Below are 18212 nucleotides of genomic sequence, written 5' to 3'. Positions count from 1 at the left end.
CTTATTACTTGCTCAAAGTCAAATTTTAACATGTATTCGCCAGAGTTGTCAACGTTCTCGGTGTTTTATCGAATTCATTGTAGATTTGTCACTTGTACAATTGTTGATAAACTGATTAACTGATAACTGATTAACTGACATAGAGATAATGCAAACACAACAGACATGATGTAGAGCACATATTGAAACTAATCTTAGTGGATAGCGAAAGAAGAGTCCTCCCTTAAAGATCATCGTATGTGTGGTACTTCTATTTTTTTTCTTATCTAGTAATGCTGAGAGACAAGAGTTACGAATAAGATTTAATTTATAGACGCATTCAAGTGAGAATAATTTACAAATCTAGTTATTAACTAAATATAAAGCAAGTACATTAAAATAAAACATTATTGAAAAGGAATTAACTCTGTGAAGTTATTATTTTGGGCGGTGTGGTTCGATATTTCTTTCATCTTACCATTGTATCCCAGGAAATGGTATATCCTATGAAGTATCGCCTTGTTTAAATGTTAATGTTAAACGCACAATTTAATTTTATTATTTATGTACTTACCCGTCCGGTGTCAAGGGTTCTTATCCAAAAGTGGGCTTACGTTGTGAAACGATAAGGAAGTTGCAGTCATCGTCCTAGTCCGATATGGTTTGCGATCCCCCAATAATTTCGATTTCCAATTCACCTGAACACAGTTCCCATGATTCAACACACTTGATCAAAAGGAAATCGCAATTGCCGCTGATATTGGATGGTCTGGCGCTACACGATATTGGATATAAAATGTTTGCGATATCGAACTTAGCAGGAGAACGCACTGCGTCAGAGATTTGCTTTGGCTTTAACTTTCGAACCGGTCGGGTCCGGTCCCCAAATCGAAAGGATCATAAAAGTTTCATTGACCAGTCAATTGAAATTCTCCCGAATCTAAATGTGCAATTACCCGTGTGATTATCGATTCCTAATTGGTTCTGTCTGCATTTCTGTTCTTTTTTTTCCAGCTTTTCGTTTGGTCATTTAGGGGTGATTTCTCCTACGGCCTAATCTATATCGGAAATGGCCGGTTCGGATAAGTTCGTCATGTAGTTTTCACTGTGTCTGCGTCTGCGTCTGCGGGTCCGTCTATCGAAAGGTATTTACTACCCCTACTGACCGTTCATTTTCGCCTGCCGGTTTTTATCTAATTCAAGTGCTTTCCTACGTAGCGCCGTACAGTGGGCTCTGGATATATTGTCTATCCAGTCTAGCTCCGGTTGTAAATGCATGTATCCACATGGGCTTATCTTCCTATGTTTCTGGATATCTGCTGTCTTATCAGCGAGAGAGTTGATCAACAAAAAAGCAGCCAGAAAAAGCTCATTTAACAAACGCACGATATAATTTTATCACCTCCAGCTTTTCAAATTACAAAATAGAAACCAAAAAATTCCTAGGTTATCGGTTATAGGTAATATAACTGGCACGTTTAAAGCTAATTAAGAAACGGAAAACCATTTCCTTTTTATTAACTTTTATTATCGAGGCAGTTGGAATAACAGATTTTTCAGATTTCAGAATTGTTAAGGCAAATATTACAAATATTAATATTACAAACCTTGAAGGTGTACTTTGGCATGCAAATTAAAATTTGACTTCCACAGGACCACGTTATGTTTCTAAGATTACATGAATTTTTAGCATTGGTTACTAGTTCTGTTCGAGAAAAAAAACCACCTCTTATTATGACAGTCAATGCTCACATTAAAGTTTGCAAATATCATCTTAAATTAATCGTTTAAGAAAAACATACTTTTTAGCACCAACAATCATTCAAAGATTAAATTCGATATTATTTAATACAAGTAAAATGTCTTACTAACTAGTTGGTTTTTTTTAGAAATATATACTTTCCTATCATCAATGAAATTTCGATAATGGAATCTTCTAAAATTTTTATATATTTATAAAGCGGGTTTTAAACAAAAAAACACGTTCTACTAAGGGCATTGACCTGTGTAAATGTCGATTTTCGAGCGATTTTTCAGATTTTTCGTGTAAGTAAACTATTCAATGTTTTGAATAATTATTTCTGTATTTTGTTAATTTATTGTTCGAGCTTATAAATTTTACTTTACAACAATAAATGTATTGGTGATGGAAGCTGGAACCTCCACAAATAAAGGACTCAAACACGGATAAGTCGCAAATTCTTAAAGATGCCCAAATGGTCCTTTAGGTTAAAAGGTACAAAGATGTGAAAATAAAGTTTAAAAACATTTTTTTAAGGGCTCACAGAGTCAGTTTTAAAGGAAAAGTAGCCACTATTTTACCAAAGTTTGAAGTCATCTCATTCAGGTAATCAATTTTTCTTCAGTGTAGTCTATTTTTATTCGAACGACCACGCATTTTTAAGGTACATTCCGTGCGGATTTCTTCTGCCATTCGGTGCGTACTTCCTTATCCGACAATTTGACCGCCATCCCCGCAACGACGATCACACGAAGAGCAAACGCGAGAGCACGACACCAAAAGTTTTCCCCCCTTTTTCAAGTACAGGGGCACCATTACCTGGTACAGGTACTACCACGGGGTTTTTTCTATGTGTGTGAATAATTTCACGCTTATTACCTGCTGAGCGCTGGCAAAACGCTGCTTGACTTTGGCGGTTCTTAAAGCGGCCAGCAGTCGGAGTATTCTCAGTTCCAGCCGCGGCATTCACGGCATCACAAGCGCGCCTCCAGCTCTGACAAAAAACAACTGCACAAATAAAAATAAAAACAAAACAATACAGAAACCACTCCGAAACTGCAATTGGAGTTACCAACCAACCATAACCAAGGGCTGGCCAATGAAATGTACTAATTAAAAACTAGCAATTAAACAGAAAAACGCAAGTAACGAAACAGTCAGTTGGTGAATCGCGAAAAAAGGCAAATAAAAAATGGAATTGAAAGCCGTTCAGCCGACAAATGGTACAGCAAATGGAACAACTACGGGATCACCGGAAGTAAGTCTGAAAAAATCAAGAAACTAATAATATCTCTAATGCAATTGCTTTCGATTGGCACTTCAAAATCTCAAGTGGCCAGAATATCAGATTAAGCACAGTGTCAAAACAGTCTGTAAATTAAGTATACGCCCCCGGTACAAAGCAATAGCGAAACAACATTAATAATTGTACAAAACTGTTTAAAAACCTTGATCAAAATGTTTTAAGTTTGCCTGGACTTTCACCCATAATTATGCTTTTGATAAACTTCTAGTCATATCTATCCTTACCTTTTTCGTCCAGGTTAGCCTTTACAATCGCCCAATGGCTTTATGATCATTGTGATCATTAGAGCAGTTAGGCTTTAATTGCGGGCTAATCGACCGACAAACGAAGATACGATTTACGGCAAAATACTTTGTCAGGCGGATACTATATGCATATCTTATACGCTTTACGACCACCTGAGCCACATAAATATCCAAGTACAACGCCTTTTGTTCTATTTAGAGCTCAATAATGCCCTAAAACTGTTAGTTATCTTAGCAACTAGCGCTCCGCCGTAGATCAGCAGAAAATATACTATATAATGTGCTATATGGCCGAAGAGCTAAAAAAAAAACCCGTTTTCACTGCCGCAGCCATAAACTGACACACTTATAATATGGATGAACACAAGTGACAAGTTCACTTCGCCTCCCTCCCAGTTATATTACAACATTTCCCAGAAAATGCAATTGGTTATAAACAGATATCAACAAACCAGCTAAAAGAATACAGCGCCTTGTGTTAGTAATAAAGATATTACCACAAAATAGGAATTCCATGATCGTTATTATTTCAAATTATTATTATTATTTATCACGTATAAATAATAAATTGTTAAGATCGATAACTCCCAGAAAAAGTTCTCAGATAAAGCTGATTTATTTTTGTTTATTTTACTAAATCATTTTTAAAATTTACATATTTGGTTAAAAATATATGTTACTACAAACTTATATATATTTTATTTTATAGAGGAAAACTAATTTCTTGAATAATTTCCCAATTAGAAATCAAAAGATTAAATATTTAATAATTTCTCAATTACAAGTACATCTCAACTTACATACTGTATATATTAGTTAAGGTAATTCCCCTAAAGAGTCATCTTCTATTGACTGCATGCAAAGTGCAGAGTTCTTGCTTTAACAGATCAAGTCGATTTAAATGGTAGGTTTTCCCCAACAGGGGAAATCCCTTATAAGGTGATTGATAGCCCAATGCTGGATTTAATTGCGGTCAGCATAACTTTAATTGATGACAAATACAATAAAGGTTTTTTTCCAAGATAAAATTTCCCAGAGTGCAGAATAAAAAAAACCATCAATTATGCATTGAATAAAAGAAACCTCGGTTCAACAGCCTGCTGTGCACAAACATCTTTTGCAAGGGGCATCCAAAATTTAAACTCGGAAAGGTAATAACAAAGATTGTAACACCTTTTAGCGGGAGATAATGGGCATATGTAAACATTTGGGCTTCGGCTATTTCATAGATACCCCATTTGTAGATACGTCTTGATGATGCAGTTTCGTTTTCATTTACCTTCGTAATTACCCTGACTTCCCCTTCCCCTCCCCCTTCCAGACCCATCGACCATACCCTCCCAGCTGAGTTTTTGTTTTATTTAAACAGCTTTTTTTTTCGAATAGTACAAATATGTAAGCGGCAAAACAGTTCTCGCGTTCCCAGCTCTCTGATTAAATAAATAAAATAAAACAATAGCCAAGTTCTCCAACTGTTGCTGCCGTGCAAATAGAGGGGCTGAAAATAGATTTCGCCAAATGACAATCATATAATAACATATAATTATTATAATTTAATAAATGTTGTAAGTGATAAGAAAGCTGAAAAGAACACATATTTTTAAACTTGAAATGATAAATGTATACAGAAGTCATGAGTATAGAAGTCTGTTGTTTCGTAAGCAACTTTTCGTTTGGCTCGTTAAAGTTTCTCTTAAGACTCATAAAATAAATGAGGCATTTCCATTTCGCAAGCCTCATTTTCCAATGACAGTTGCTTTTTTTTTCTTAAAGTACGCCTTGTAACAATCTGTTTTGCATTTGCATATTTAAATGTTATAATTGGCAGTGAGTCATTAATTGAATTTTAATTTTACAATTAACGTGTTACCGTTTTCAGACTTTTATTAAAAAGCTTTGTATATATATGTTTTAGCTATTATTAGCGATTTCAAGATAACCCCATAACTGAATGGTCATCATAATGAATGGAAAGTCCATTAGGAACTCTGTTCTGGGCATTGCGCATTATTCAAATCTCGTATTCCCTTAATCGAGTGGGCGTAGTTGCACACACTTAATTTTAATTGGTATTAATAGAATTAAACTGAAATAAAAAGGCTGTATGACAATACTTAATGATTTTAGAGTCGGCTTGGCAGGGATTATAATGATCTAAGCCCCTTTTTTTTACAACTTAAATGATTCACGGATATATCATAAACTTGGCTGTTAGTAAATTACATGTACATCGCTTTAAATGTTCACTCATGAATAAAATACAAATGATCTCAATGTCTCTATCTCAAGCATACTTAAAAAAAAATCTATTATTTTTATCTAGAAATTAGTGTTCAGCAATAATACTTGATCGACAGCTAGGGCGCCTTCCTAGAGTGACTACATCAAAGTGATTCTAATCTAATCATAATTAGGCGCACTAAGATAAATATTGCATAATGAGGTGAAGTCTGGTGGCGCATTTCTTTAATATGTCCATGGGTTATCTGGCATTGGATCTGGAAATGCCGCACGCATGTCGCGATCGTGTTTGTCCCAGAGTCCAAACTCGCGGGTTGATGGGTGCTCAAATATTTAGTCATGTGTCTGGTATTTTTGTGAGAGATATTAAGTCTTATATTCTCCGAATTGTGATATCACTTGCCACATATTTGCTTAACAAATTGGCAATTCTTTTCATTTTCAGAAGACAGATGCCGAAAAGCAGACAGCGGAACGTACAAATTGGGGCAATGGCTTGGAGTTCCTCATGTCCTGCATATCGGTTTCGGTGGGATTGGGCAATGTCTGGAGGTTCCCATTCACGGCCTATGAAAACGGAGGAGGTGCCTTCCTGATACCCTACATCATAGTGCTCTTTTTGATTGGTAAGAAGAATAAACAATATTATAACTAACCCTTTTAAAACACTAATCTCACGTATGGGTATAGCCAAATACAATAGTATATAGTATATATATAGATATATAATACTATACTATATAATTCTAAAATATTCAACATTTTTTGATTATTGTTTTAAAAATGCAATAAATTATGTTAGATTCAATAAAATATATAGTAAATTGAGTCAAATATTTGCCACATTTTAGTTATTCAATGTTTAAACATTTTTATTTAAATGATACACTGGTTATATGAAATAACATATTGAAATATTTTGTATATGATATGATATTGATTTTATAATATTTTTACATTTTATTTTATTTTAAATGACTAATATGAATTATTGCCCAATTTCAAGGTAAGCCGATGTACTATCTTGAGATGATCATTGGGCAGTTCACGAGTCAGGGAACGGTCAAGATCTGGTCGGTGGTACCGGGTTTTGTGGGTGTGGGATATGGCCAGGCCTTTGGGACCATCTGTATTATCTCTTACTACTCCTCACTTCTGGCCTTAACCCTCTACTACCTCTTTGTGTCCTTCCAATCGGAGTTGCCGTGGTCCTATTGCAGGGATGAGTGGACCAACTGCGTGAACTCGAGACCGCAGGAAACCACGGAAAACCTTATCACCGGCATGTCCTTGGCAAATGAATCAGCCAGAAATTTCAGTCCTCTGGCCACCAACGAAACTAAACTCCAAAGCAGCTCCGAACTCTATTTCTTGTAAGTGTACAAACTATTAAAGTTAGAATTCAGATGGGAGTAGTTCAAATTTTTACAACCACTTTTTATGACTTAATTGAGTGATTCATTGTTGAATAGAAACAAACATTTAGTTAGCAACACATTAAAGTGTTTGAATTTCCTGATGTGCTGTAACTTGTGTTGTTAAGTGAGCTTTTTCCATTATCACATTTGCTCAGTTATCTGAAAAACAGATTTAAATCACTAGTGATGCATTGCTTTGCTGTTTATGTGCTAAAAGCAATCAGTGACAACTTTAAACGAGAATTCTGATAAAATATATGCCCGTTCTAAGTTGGCTTTTCTGAGCAATTAAAATATTTTTCTACTGTTAGCGTTTAAAAAGAATACAAATTTGTTTTTCTATATGGTTTGATAATTAGCAAATCAACTTGTTTTTGCCCATTTAATATTTTCAATTATAAATAGATAGTATTTTCGGTTTTTACAAGGCATTTAACTTGCAGAATTTGCAGTTGATAAATAAATAAACTGTTTGATAAGATAAAAACTTCTTTTGGAAAAATAAATAAAATCGAAATTCTTTGACATTGTAAACAATATCTTTTTTTGTTATCTTTACTGTCTATTTGCCAATTAAAAATACTTTCTTTATGGAGTGCGAATTTTTTAATTGTGTACAAGATCATAAATATTTATTATAATAATTATTTTAAATGAATTAACCTTTTTGTTTGATTCTCTATAGGAATGTAGTGATCAAGGAGAAGCTGGACATCACGGACGGCGTTGGTGACCCCGATTGGAAGCTTACGATCGCCCTGTTCGTTTCCTGGGTGGTGATCTTCCTGGTGATCATGCGCGGTGTGAAGAGTTCCGGCAAGGCGGCCTACTTCCTGGCCCTGTTTCCCTACGTGGTCCTCTTCGTCCTGCTGATCCGGGCGGTGACCCTGGAGGGAGCCCGCGATGGCATACTCTTCTTCCTGGAGCCCCAGTGGGGTGAACTCCTGAACCCCACCGTTTGGAAGGAGGCGGTGGTGCAGTGCTTCTTCTCGCTGGCCGTCGGCTCAGGACCCATCATCATGTTCGCCTCGTACAATCGATTCGATCATGGGATCTATAGGGATGCCATGATCGTGACCACACTGGACACGTTGACCAGTCTGCTGGGCGGCATTACGATATTTGCCATTCTGGGCAATCTGGCGCATAATCTGCAGATCGAAAATATTCGCGATGTGGTGCGAAGTGGCACGGGATTGGCCTTCATCTCTTATCCGGATGCCATCTCAAAGTTCCAAGCGGTTCCGCAGCTTTTCTCGGTTCTGTTCTTCTTCATGCTCTTCGTCCTGGGAATTGGATCCATTGTGGCCCTGCAGAGCACCGTTGTGACCATCATATGCGATCAATTCAAGGGATGGAAGTACTGGAAGGTGGCACTGACCACCTCCGTCTGTGGGTTCCTCATGGGGTTGGTCTACGTGACGCCGGTAAGTTGGATAAAAGCCGGAGGGTTTATATATAATATAACACCATAGAATCAAATTGATCTAAATTTCTTCAACTATTTATAAACTTATTTCTAATGTTGGAATTCGAATTGTTGCCAATTTCTGGAGTTTACTATTTTTTCAAAATTTGTTTCTTAAAATTCCAAACTTGGAGAAGTTTAGTTAATTCAGAATTGATAATTTTTTAAATACAGAAAGCTTAGGAAAAGTGAACTATAAATCATCTTAGCACCTGAAGCCCTTTAACATTATATTATCTTATCTTTATAAATATTTAAACCTTTTTCAGGGAGGCCAGTGGATCTTAACTCTGGTGGATTTCTATGGCGGAACCTATGTGGTCTTTATTTTGGCCATTTTCGAGTTGGCTGGCATTGTGTGGATTTATGGTGGGTGTTTCCATAACACTTTAATATCTCAAGATTTTTCAAATCCAAATTCGTTCCTACAGGTCTGCAGAACTTCTGCGATGACATCGAGTTTATGTGCAATCGCCGGGTTTCACTGTACTGGCGTGTGTGTTGGTCTTTCTTCACACCGGTCATGATGATTATTATATTCATATACTCGATGGCCACCATCGAACCAATTAAATACAGCGAACTGTATTTCCCTGAAGCCGCCAACGGTAAGTTGATTTTTAAAATACATACCTAAATTTGGATTGGTAGTTAATTGTTTTATTTTTTTCTTTGAAAACTTTCAGTTGCTGGCTGGTTGCTCTTTGCAATTGGAGCTGCCCAGTTTCCTATGTGGGGCATCTGGTATATCTCTCGTCATCCCCAAGGCACCATTTGGAATGTAAGTTTGTGTAAATAATTTATTGGCCTTGACAAGCCAAACTGTGGCAAATGATTATTTAATTGCCATTTTGAGACTCTGTTGTTTGTATTGTAGAAACACAAAATATTTTTCCTTATCATTTACAGTCCTTCAAGGCGTCTCTGAAGCCCAGCGATCGATATGGTCCTGCAAATCCAGATATTAGGCGTGAGTGGGTGATCTTCAAGAACCAGAAGGCCGCCCAAAGAGCTTCCCAGAAAGCAACGTCCAAGCTGGGCTTCTTCTGGCGGAAAGTGACAAATTTCTGCGGCAGCAACAAGTAAAAGTCTATGCAGAGTGGGGAGCAGATGTGGGGATATCGTGGGGATATCAGAGATTACGATTAACCATAACCACTTGTTATTTATATACGCCATTGTCAGCCTCTATGAAGCCATCACAAATGCGAAGCAAAACTTCGACCGAATATATCGCATCTATCAATAGATAAAGAACTTTTTTTTTTGTTATTCTACGTATAAATTTCATTTCTATATGTGATAATATTGAGCAGAAATAAAATCATTATTGTTATCGAAGAAATTCGCATCCGTGTTTGTTTATTTATCGAATGGCAAGCAAACCTTGGAGAAAGGCGAAAATTATCAAAAAAAATGTATGTCGCTAAGAGAAGTGTCATTTTATGAATTGGAATTTTCTCATAAGATACTTCCGAACTACCGAATAAATTAAAAAACTTTTTGGTTGTAATTTTATTTTTTTTTTATTCAGTTTTTGTTGGTTTTTCTTTCATACAAAGCCCTTTATTATTGTTAAAATTTCAATTATTCTCTTTTGTTTTTTTTATTTATTAATAATTTACAGTTTTATGAGTTTTCTCTTTCCCCTCGACTTTCATCGGTCTCTCTCTTGTTATAGTTGTTCTTGTTACTTATCGGCTCCTCGGGGTTGTACATTATAACAGTACAGCAATTGATTTTATGTAATATGGTAAATTTGCTATAAATAGTGGGAATTCTTATTAGGTAAATGCTTAATGAGCAAAAAAAAACAATTACAATCGTCATCAGATCAGATCAGTTTATACTACATACATAATACATATAATATATATATGTATACAAAATAACAAATCGTAAGTCTAATAAACATTCTTAAAATTCATATCTCAAATACAAATACAATATTTGCTTTAGCTGTTAGTTGTTTTTAATTTGTTTTGGTATCGGTTTTGGTTTCGGTTTTTTGTTCAGTGTATTCGTTTTGGAAAACGAGGCTTCTAACTTCTTGGGTTTGTTTTTTGATCAAGCTTTTAACTATTTCGTGTATGTAGGTGTTGGTTTTAGTATTTGTTTACTTTTTTTTTGGTTTTTTAAATCGTAAAATACTAATTTAGCAAATGTAGGCACCCTAAATATTAAAGCTTTTGCAAAACACGGTTCCTCGATAAGATATAACAATATATTTTGTTGGGGATTCCCCTTTTTTTAATTTAAATATACAATACAGTAAATTCAAAATAAACTATTTCATTAGCCACTGAATTTTTTCTGTTTCTTTTAGTTTCTTACTTTATTTCTTTTAGAAATTAAATCTTTTTTCCATTTTAGTTGTTTTAATTTAAATTTACTTCAATTTTAGCGTTAGCATAGGTTTAGTTTAAGTTTAGTTTAAGTTGACGTTCGTTTGCTTTAGTTAAGTTTTGGGTTTCTATTAGTTTTTATTCTCTTTGTTTAATTCATGCAATGCATTCTAGTTTACTTACTTTGGGTTTTTTTATTTCAATAAAAAATTGTTTCGCCTTCCTCTTAAGTTTTTATTGTTTAGTTTAACATAATAATTGTTCTCCATTTGGGTTTTCCTTATTAGTTTGTTGTTAATAAATTGGTCTTTGCTTCGGCTTTCGTTTTAGCTACTGAATACATTACTATAATACATATAAAGTCAAATATGATCTTATTACTGTGGGGTAAGGGTTTTTTTTTTGGTTTTTGGTTTTTGGGTTTGGTATATAGACCTCATAGACCGTCTGTACATGTATATACGAGTATGTGTGTGTTGTATATCTAGATATTGTATATGTAACCTTATATATTTTGCATACCTCGATCTAGTTGGGCGCGGGGGCAGAGGAGGGGGGATGGGGGACATGGTTGGGAGGACCCTTTCTAGTTCCTATCCTGTAAATTCACCAAAATGGATGCTTCGTCATGTTCCGGTTCAGTACGATAACGAAAACTCGAATCCAGTTTGTAGCATTGGCATTGGCTGGGCTATATGTATTTATGTTCTTTTGGACCTGGTTTGGCTAGAAGAGTTTCTGTTGAAGCGTGGATCTCGAAGTACCCCTTGAGCTCTACGATTCGCTGAAGAAAAGAAAGTATATATTTTTCGATTCTGGTTTATGGAAAAAACATTAGAAATAAACAATGTACACAAATGCTGAACGTGGGACTCGGACCTACGATGTTACGAAAGTCAACCAAGGACACTGTGCAATACGATCCTTTTATGTGTTTTATTTTATCTCAGCTCAAAGGCGGCTAAAAATCTTCAATATTATAAATTTTTACTGTTTCCGGGTTTAGTTTTTGTGGGAATCCATCTTTTTGGTTTGCTTTTTGCTTTGTTATTTTGGTTTTGAGTTTTCTTCGGTATTTTGTATAGTAAAGACCTGTCTTTTGAAATTCGGTCCCTCATATCAAAGTTGTTTGTTTTTATCTCGTGTTTAAAAGTATTTTGTGGGGCATGGGAAACCAGTTCAAACGGGAATTTGATCTTGTACCAATTATTCATTTCAATTCGATTAAATTTGATTTGATTTATTTATCGTTAATCGTATATTGATCTTCGTTCAGTATTTTTTTGCGTATTCGTTTTATATTGTTGTAGAGTTGAAACCCAAATATGCATGAATACATAACGTTAAAGCTGGGCGCATTCCATATCTCATATCTGTATCAGTGTGTTTTCGTGTGTGTTCGGGTGCCTGTTTCGATCCGAAAACCGATTTTTATCGATTTTTAGTGATCTGTTTAATTTTGTTCTGATCTGTTCTGTTCTGTTCTGTTTGGTATGTTGTTTGGTGTAGATCTTTGTTATTTTTTGTGATAAAGCTATTTTGACAGCAGTCTTGAACGTTCTTTTCAATTTAAATATTCAATATTATAAATAGGTATACACACATTTGTTTAAGGGTTCATTTAGTTGGTTGGTTTTGTTGTTTGTTTTCCTTTGACTCGATTGCTTGTCTGGGATTTTAGTTGTATATAAGTTAAGACCTATCAGACAGTTGGGAAACTTTTTGGTTAACATTTTCTTTTTTTTACCATAAAATCAAATTAAAGCCAGGTGTTTTGGAGATGTTGTAAATCAATCAATAATGCAAAATTTCGATACTTTTTGTTGGCTTAGGTGGACTGCATCCTATGGCTATATAATCTATAGTTTACAGATATTTTGATCCTTTCTGGCCCTGGTTCTGTATAATATGCAGAGTCTGTCTAACTGACTGGGAAATCGGGTAGGAATGGGATATTTTGTGGGGCACTATTCGGGGAATTCAGTTGTATATCTCTTTTGCCTTCCATTGGGATCCTAACAAAGCGTTAGATGTTTTGCATATTACCTAATTGTGTGTTTTTTTGCATTTATTTTCTTTTTAAATAACTTCGATGCTCTCAGTTAATACTTTATATTAAGTATATAGTATATATAATGTTCCTTTTAGAATCTTTAGAAAATCTTTACGTAGCTCGGCCACTTCTGCTATTATTTCTACACTATTCTGCTCTACCTTTTTCAATTTCAATTCAATTCAATTCGCTTCTGTTCGTTTCGGTACTATTATTTTCTATCTGGAGCTTGTAGTTTGTTCCGTTGTTACATTTTTACCACCTAGTTTGTATATTTATGCGAATTATTTTTAATATGTTACAAAATTTCAATTAAAATTGTTCACTTTAGTATGTAGACTTTACTAATACGTTAGTTTTGCAATTTGTTTCCATTTGTTTCTCTTGTTTAGTCTACGCTACTATATCATCATCTTCAATCCCCTTCGAAAGCTATTCAGGTTCTTAATTGAGTTCATATTTCTTGGTAGAAAAGAATAGGCGAAAAACAACAACAACGAAAATATATATGTATATATACTATATATATTTTTAAATATATGTATAGAAAAAGAAGACAACAACAAACTTGTTTCCTTTAAACTTGTTTCGTTAGTTTAGTTAAAGCCAGAGCTAGTAGATGTTAAGTAAGAACTCTCATTTTGTGTGTTAGTTTTTCATTACCCACTTTTTTTTTTGGGGGTTTTCCATAGTTTTTGTTTCGTTTTTTCTTGGAATTTGGTTTTCTGATTTCGCTGTTTTCTAAATCTTGTAGCATACATTCTTACAGTTAGATAGTTTTTCTTTGTTCTTGGTTGGGGATTTTTCTTTTTTGTTATGCTCGTTTTGTATATAATTGTTGGGTTTTTTTTTATGAGTTATTCGTGTGGTTCTACTATCCTTGTACACACACACAGGCAGGTCAGACACACATATTTGGGATACAGACACATACACTTTCGACAGACGGACACTAGAATTTGCCATGTTCGTTGATGTATTGCAGTTGGTTGGTTGCTTGCATCGGAAACGGAAGTGCTAAGGGGAATCTTTGAAAGAAGGGGGTTGCAGCTATCTATGGTTATATCTGGTTTGCAGTATTATAGGGATGGATATACCGATTTATGTGGTTGTCCTACTGATGGGGACCAGATTTTCCGGGTTAACTATTACTATTTCTGCTTTCTGAGCGATTTTCGTTTTTTAATTATTTCGATTCTACATGCTGGTGTCCTATGATCTATTTCCTAGGGCCTTACTTTCTAACCATTCTCGCCCTGTACACTCCCATTCACACACTCGCACTCTTTATGCTATTCTATGTTATGTATTTTAGTATGCAAGTACAGGCTGCCTTGGCCCAAGGTGAAATATTACAAATACGTTTAGCCTAAAACTTAGAAAAAAAAATTACACAATTGTATACATATATTCTGTTTGGTTTTCTGTTATTGTGTTTTTTAGGTTTTTTTTTTTGGGTTTTATGGGGTAGGTCTATATATCCATACAGATACAGATATATAGAGTGTGTGTGTATTATGTATATGATAACATTTGACTTTTTTTCTCATCTCGAAGAGGCTTATTTACAAAAGGCCGAGTTCGAAATTCGACTTGTAGAATTACTAATATTACTAGTACCTCTATTATTACTATCACTATGACTAGCACTATTAACTACTATTATTGCATACACGTTCTCTTTTCCTAGTAAACTTATTCGAGGCAGTCGCCTTGCCACTCTCCGTCGCAATCGGTTCGTTCATCGTTATCGATTTGACAATGCCACCGCTAGTTCCGGCTATCGCAGTGAATGCGGGCGTTGAACTCGATGGCGGTACTGTACTAATGGGCACATTCTGCTGATCGGGCGAACTGTTGCTGTTCGTATAGGTGTTGCCCAGCGATTCGGCATCTTCCGGTATCGGCATAATTCCACTTATCTGCTGCAAAATGTGCTCTTGCGATTGTGACGATGATTTCGATTTCGATAACGACGGCGATTGGACGCGTTGCCTCAGCGCTGTCTCGGCCACTGCGAATTCGGGTTTAGACTTTGACGTAGACGTTGATGTTGACTTTTTTTGGGATTGGGGTGCGGATGATGTTGGCCAGCATCGATCCGGCCTTATTGTTAGCATCTCGATGTTAATCACGGAGTTGGAGCGCTCTCTTTCTGATATTCAGCTGCCGTATTTGTTGGAAGATGCGTAGCTATTAACTGCAGATCCATTTGATGGCATGTGAGTATCAGGCACTAAATGTGGTGTTCTACTAGATATAGGTGGCAAAATAGGGCTTGTTGGCCAATGGTAAGTAGCAGCGGCGTTATTGGATGAGGGAACACTTCTATGCAAAAAGCAGTATGTTAATTGTCGTTATCAAGTTCGCTTTCAAAAACAAATAACTGTTTTTTGTTTCTTTTTCGTTTAATGGCGATGGTTTGATTCGATGCAAATCATGAAATGTCAGAGTGATGGAAAGCCATGAATAGTCAACAAAGAAAAATTATAAAATTGAAAGTCCTTAAGTAAGTTTTCGTCCATAGATAGGAATATAGTAAAGGAGTTTAAATCTTTTCAGCACTAAAAGAAGCCAACAATGAACCTTAATTTACTTACAGTTTCGTAAGTTTACTTGTAAGGCTCTTTTAGTTTAATTTAAAATAGCAATAATGAAAACCAAAATAGGAACAGGCAGTAACTTGATAAATTAAATGGTGGTTAGATCTTTAAATTTTAATGTGGTTTTCCTAAAGCTCCTTGACTGTTCCTTTTAATCGAAACTATAAGTTCCTCAATAACAGTCTTAAATCACTTGAATCTTGCATAGAAGACAGAGTAGGTTTCTCTTTACATTTTATTATTATTTTTTTTTTTTTTTGGGTAGCCACAGGGATTTGGGATATAATTTGGAGGAATCAAGTGTGTGCAGTGGACAACTATAAAGTATATATATTTACAAATGAGTTCACTAGATGACTGGATGGATGGATGAATGGATGGGTGGGTGGGTAACGGGATGTAGTTGGGGATGTGGGGACCCCGATTTTCCCGGCAAGGAGACAAACGACTCGCAGACAACGAACAAAAACAAATTTCAATGACAGGCACAAGTCTCGCTTAAATGATATAGACATACGAGTACGACAACGAGTACGAGAACGAGAACGAGTACAAGTACAAGTACAAGTACGAGTATGTGTGTGGATGAGGATGAGGATAATGGACATGGCTCATAACATACATATAAAGAGAGTGATAGACAGAGACAGACAGAGAGAAAAAGAGACAGAGACAGAGAGAGAGAGAGAGGAGAGTGAAAGAGCGGGGGCGACTCACCTAGAATGGGGGAACAGCATGGGCGCTGCATTGAACATCGATTGGGGCGTTGGCGCTTGGATGGGGGCAACTGCAGCTGTGTCAGGATGTAAAAAGTTCCGCCGCTGCTCGATCCGCTCCTGGTGCTGTGTCAGACATCGAGACAATAGGTCTGGAAGGCTTTCCATGTGCTCCTGCGAGAATATTTCACAAGGGGGAAGTGGATGTTTAGTAAATCACGTGACGCAACACATTCCCGATTGTTTGTCATACTTGTATGCTCTGCATTTTGTCCTCTAGGTTGGTTAGGCGCTCCTCGATGGCATCCTGACGACTAGACATGTCCGATATAATCTCGTAGACCGTGTTTTGTGTCTGCGAATGGTATTCAGACAATCACAAACATGCATTGCACATCGGGGGTCATACACAATTGAGATGCATTATTTAATGCTGTACAGTCGAACTTCTATAAATCAGAACTCCATTATAAACTAGCTAAGACCTTCAAGAAGGTTAACTTATCTCAAGACAATTCAATTTGACTTTTCTGATATTCAATATTCCCTAAGCTTTATTGAAAAAACATAAAACATTTTGTTGTCGGTTTAAATAACAAAAGGTGATATTAAATATTAGTTATTGTTTTCTACTTTAATGCCATTGTACTTTCATTTAACTGACACATGAAAAAGATTTTTTGCAATCCCTTCGGAAGGAAGTTCGACTGTATTTTTGTCTGTATTTTAAGCTACCTTGGCCATGTCAGTTATTGTATTTGCATTATCCATTAGTTTGCGCTGATCCATTTTAACTTTTCGCAACCTAAATCGCATCGGAAGAGTCATCAATATTACAGAGAACATTATTTAAATACAAGATGATAAATAGCCAACATATAACACTAAGCGCGTAACATATTTAAGACTTTTTTTCTCACACTCACACACAAATATTTTTTTGAATGGAAAATTTTTTCAAGTTTCGTCTAGCCGAAAACACAATTTCCATCCAAGGAAAAAACAACTTAGCACTTTAGACTGTAATTAGACGTCGGACAAACAGGCAACAGCGTGTTTCGAAACTTTAAGAGGTATTAAACTACTTTTGAAAAGTTATAGCTTAGTAAATGTTTACTGTTTAAAGTTTTAGAATCAATTACAAGAGTTTTTGAATCTCAAATTTTTCAAAATATTTAGGTCTTCTATTAATTGAAGTATACAACTTGAATTGTTTTTTATGCTACAAACACCGCTTAGGTTTCGAATCGCACTGCTTAATAGATAAAATTCACTTAATATGTTAATTATTTTATTATATTTTTTTGGTGTGTAGAATTCGTTGTGCCGTAGTTGATAGAAAGATTAGAAGGGAGTAAGAAAAAAATTGCATATTTCTTTTCGGGCGTTAAAATTGCAGAAAATCGTATCGTGAAAGCATCATTATATCATTTGGCTGATATCTAGGCCACTTTCCCTGGTGAAAGTAATGAGAAGAATGGACGGAACTACGACAATTCACAGGATTCAGTGGGACAGGGTCAACAGTTTTGGACAAATTACAAGTTTCGATTGTTACGAATGCAATGGGATGCGATGAATGCAGTGGATTCCTTTTTTTGTCGGTTAGTAGAGCAGATATGATGGAGATATAATGACCATGGGCACTAGTCAAAAGCACAGATGATATTGCGATAGTTTTTGATACGAGATTCTATAATATTTAACGCAGCATGCTAGGTTATGTGGCTAGTCTCGGTTATTGCATAACGTAAAAACAGGGCTTTACAACCTATTTACAGGCTAGTAAAACGAGTTCAATCATTTGTGGTTTCAACATTTCAGTTTAGTACTTGGTAATTATCGTTTTGTTTAGTATTTTGATTAATTCGGTTTATATACTTTCGTTTCGTACGGATGTATATACAGATTCTGATGAATGGCTCTCCCAAAGCTTGCCTACAGGTTTTGATGGGCACAAATATGAGTCTCTAGTAATGAATTGGGCGGTGGGACGGGAAACAGGAATGGTTTAGTTTTACGAACTGGGGGAACTGATTGTTTTGAGCTATTCTGACAAACATAGGTATAACGTACAGATATATTTGTATGTGGACA

General features: G+C 35.6%; 2 protein-coding genes across 24 annotated transcripts in view; one reads left to right on the top strand and one right to left on the bottom strand.

Annotated features, from left to right (window-relative positions):
• The first annotated feature begins 2638 nt into the window (after positions 1–2638).
• On the top strand, positions 2639–9743 carry LOC128260691 (sodium-dependent nutrient amino acid transporter 1). Its single transcript, XM_052993876.1, has 8 exons — positions 2639–2978; positions 5958–6138; positions 6519–6885; positions 7616–8357; positions 8668–8767; positions 8830–9006; positions 9085–9179; positions 9308–9743. The coding sequence occupies exons 1-8, from the start codon at positions 2913–2915 to the stop codon at positions 9482–9484; spliced, it is 1905 nt and encodes a 634-aa protein (XP_052849836.1). The 5' UTR covers positions 2639–2912; the 3' UTR covers positions 9485–9743.
• Positions 9744–10374: 631 nt separating this feature from the next.
• LOC128260669 (small conductance calcium-activated potassium channel protein) overlaps positions 10375–18212 on the bottom strand; it is a 66900-nt gene continuing 59062 nt past the window's right edge. For 19 of the 23 annotated variants that reach the window (XM_052993833.1, XM_052993832.1, XM_052993834.1 and 16 more), the window contains 4 exons: positions 16851–16920; positions 16369–16470; positions 16117–16289; positions 10375–15124 (listed from right to left, as the gene is read on the bottom strand). In XM_052993833.1, the coding sequence (XP_052849793.1) occupies positions 14959–15124; positions 16117–16289; positions 16369–16470; positions 16851–16920 (511 nt within the window). In that variant the 3' untranslated portion in view covers positions 10375–14958. The remainder of the gene's footprint in view (positions 15125–16116; positions 16290–16368; positions 16471–16850; positions 16921–18212) is intronic. The other 4 variants (XM_052993835.1, XM_052993846.1, XM_052993848.1 and 1 more) reach the window with 3 other exon arrangements.

The sequence above is a fragment of the Drosophila gunungcola genome (assembly GCF_025200985.1).
Source record: "Drosophila gunungcola strain Sukarami chromosome X unlocalized genomic scaffold, Dgunungcola_SK_2 000036F, whole genome shotgun sequence".
Classification (NCBI taxonomy): Eukaryota; Metazoa; Arthropoda; class Insecta; order Diptera; family Drosophilidae; genus Drosophila; species Drosophila gunungcola.
Note: the sequence above shows the minus strand (reverse complement) of the source record. Positions and strands in the feature narration are given on the sequence as shown.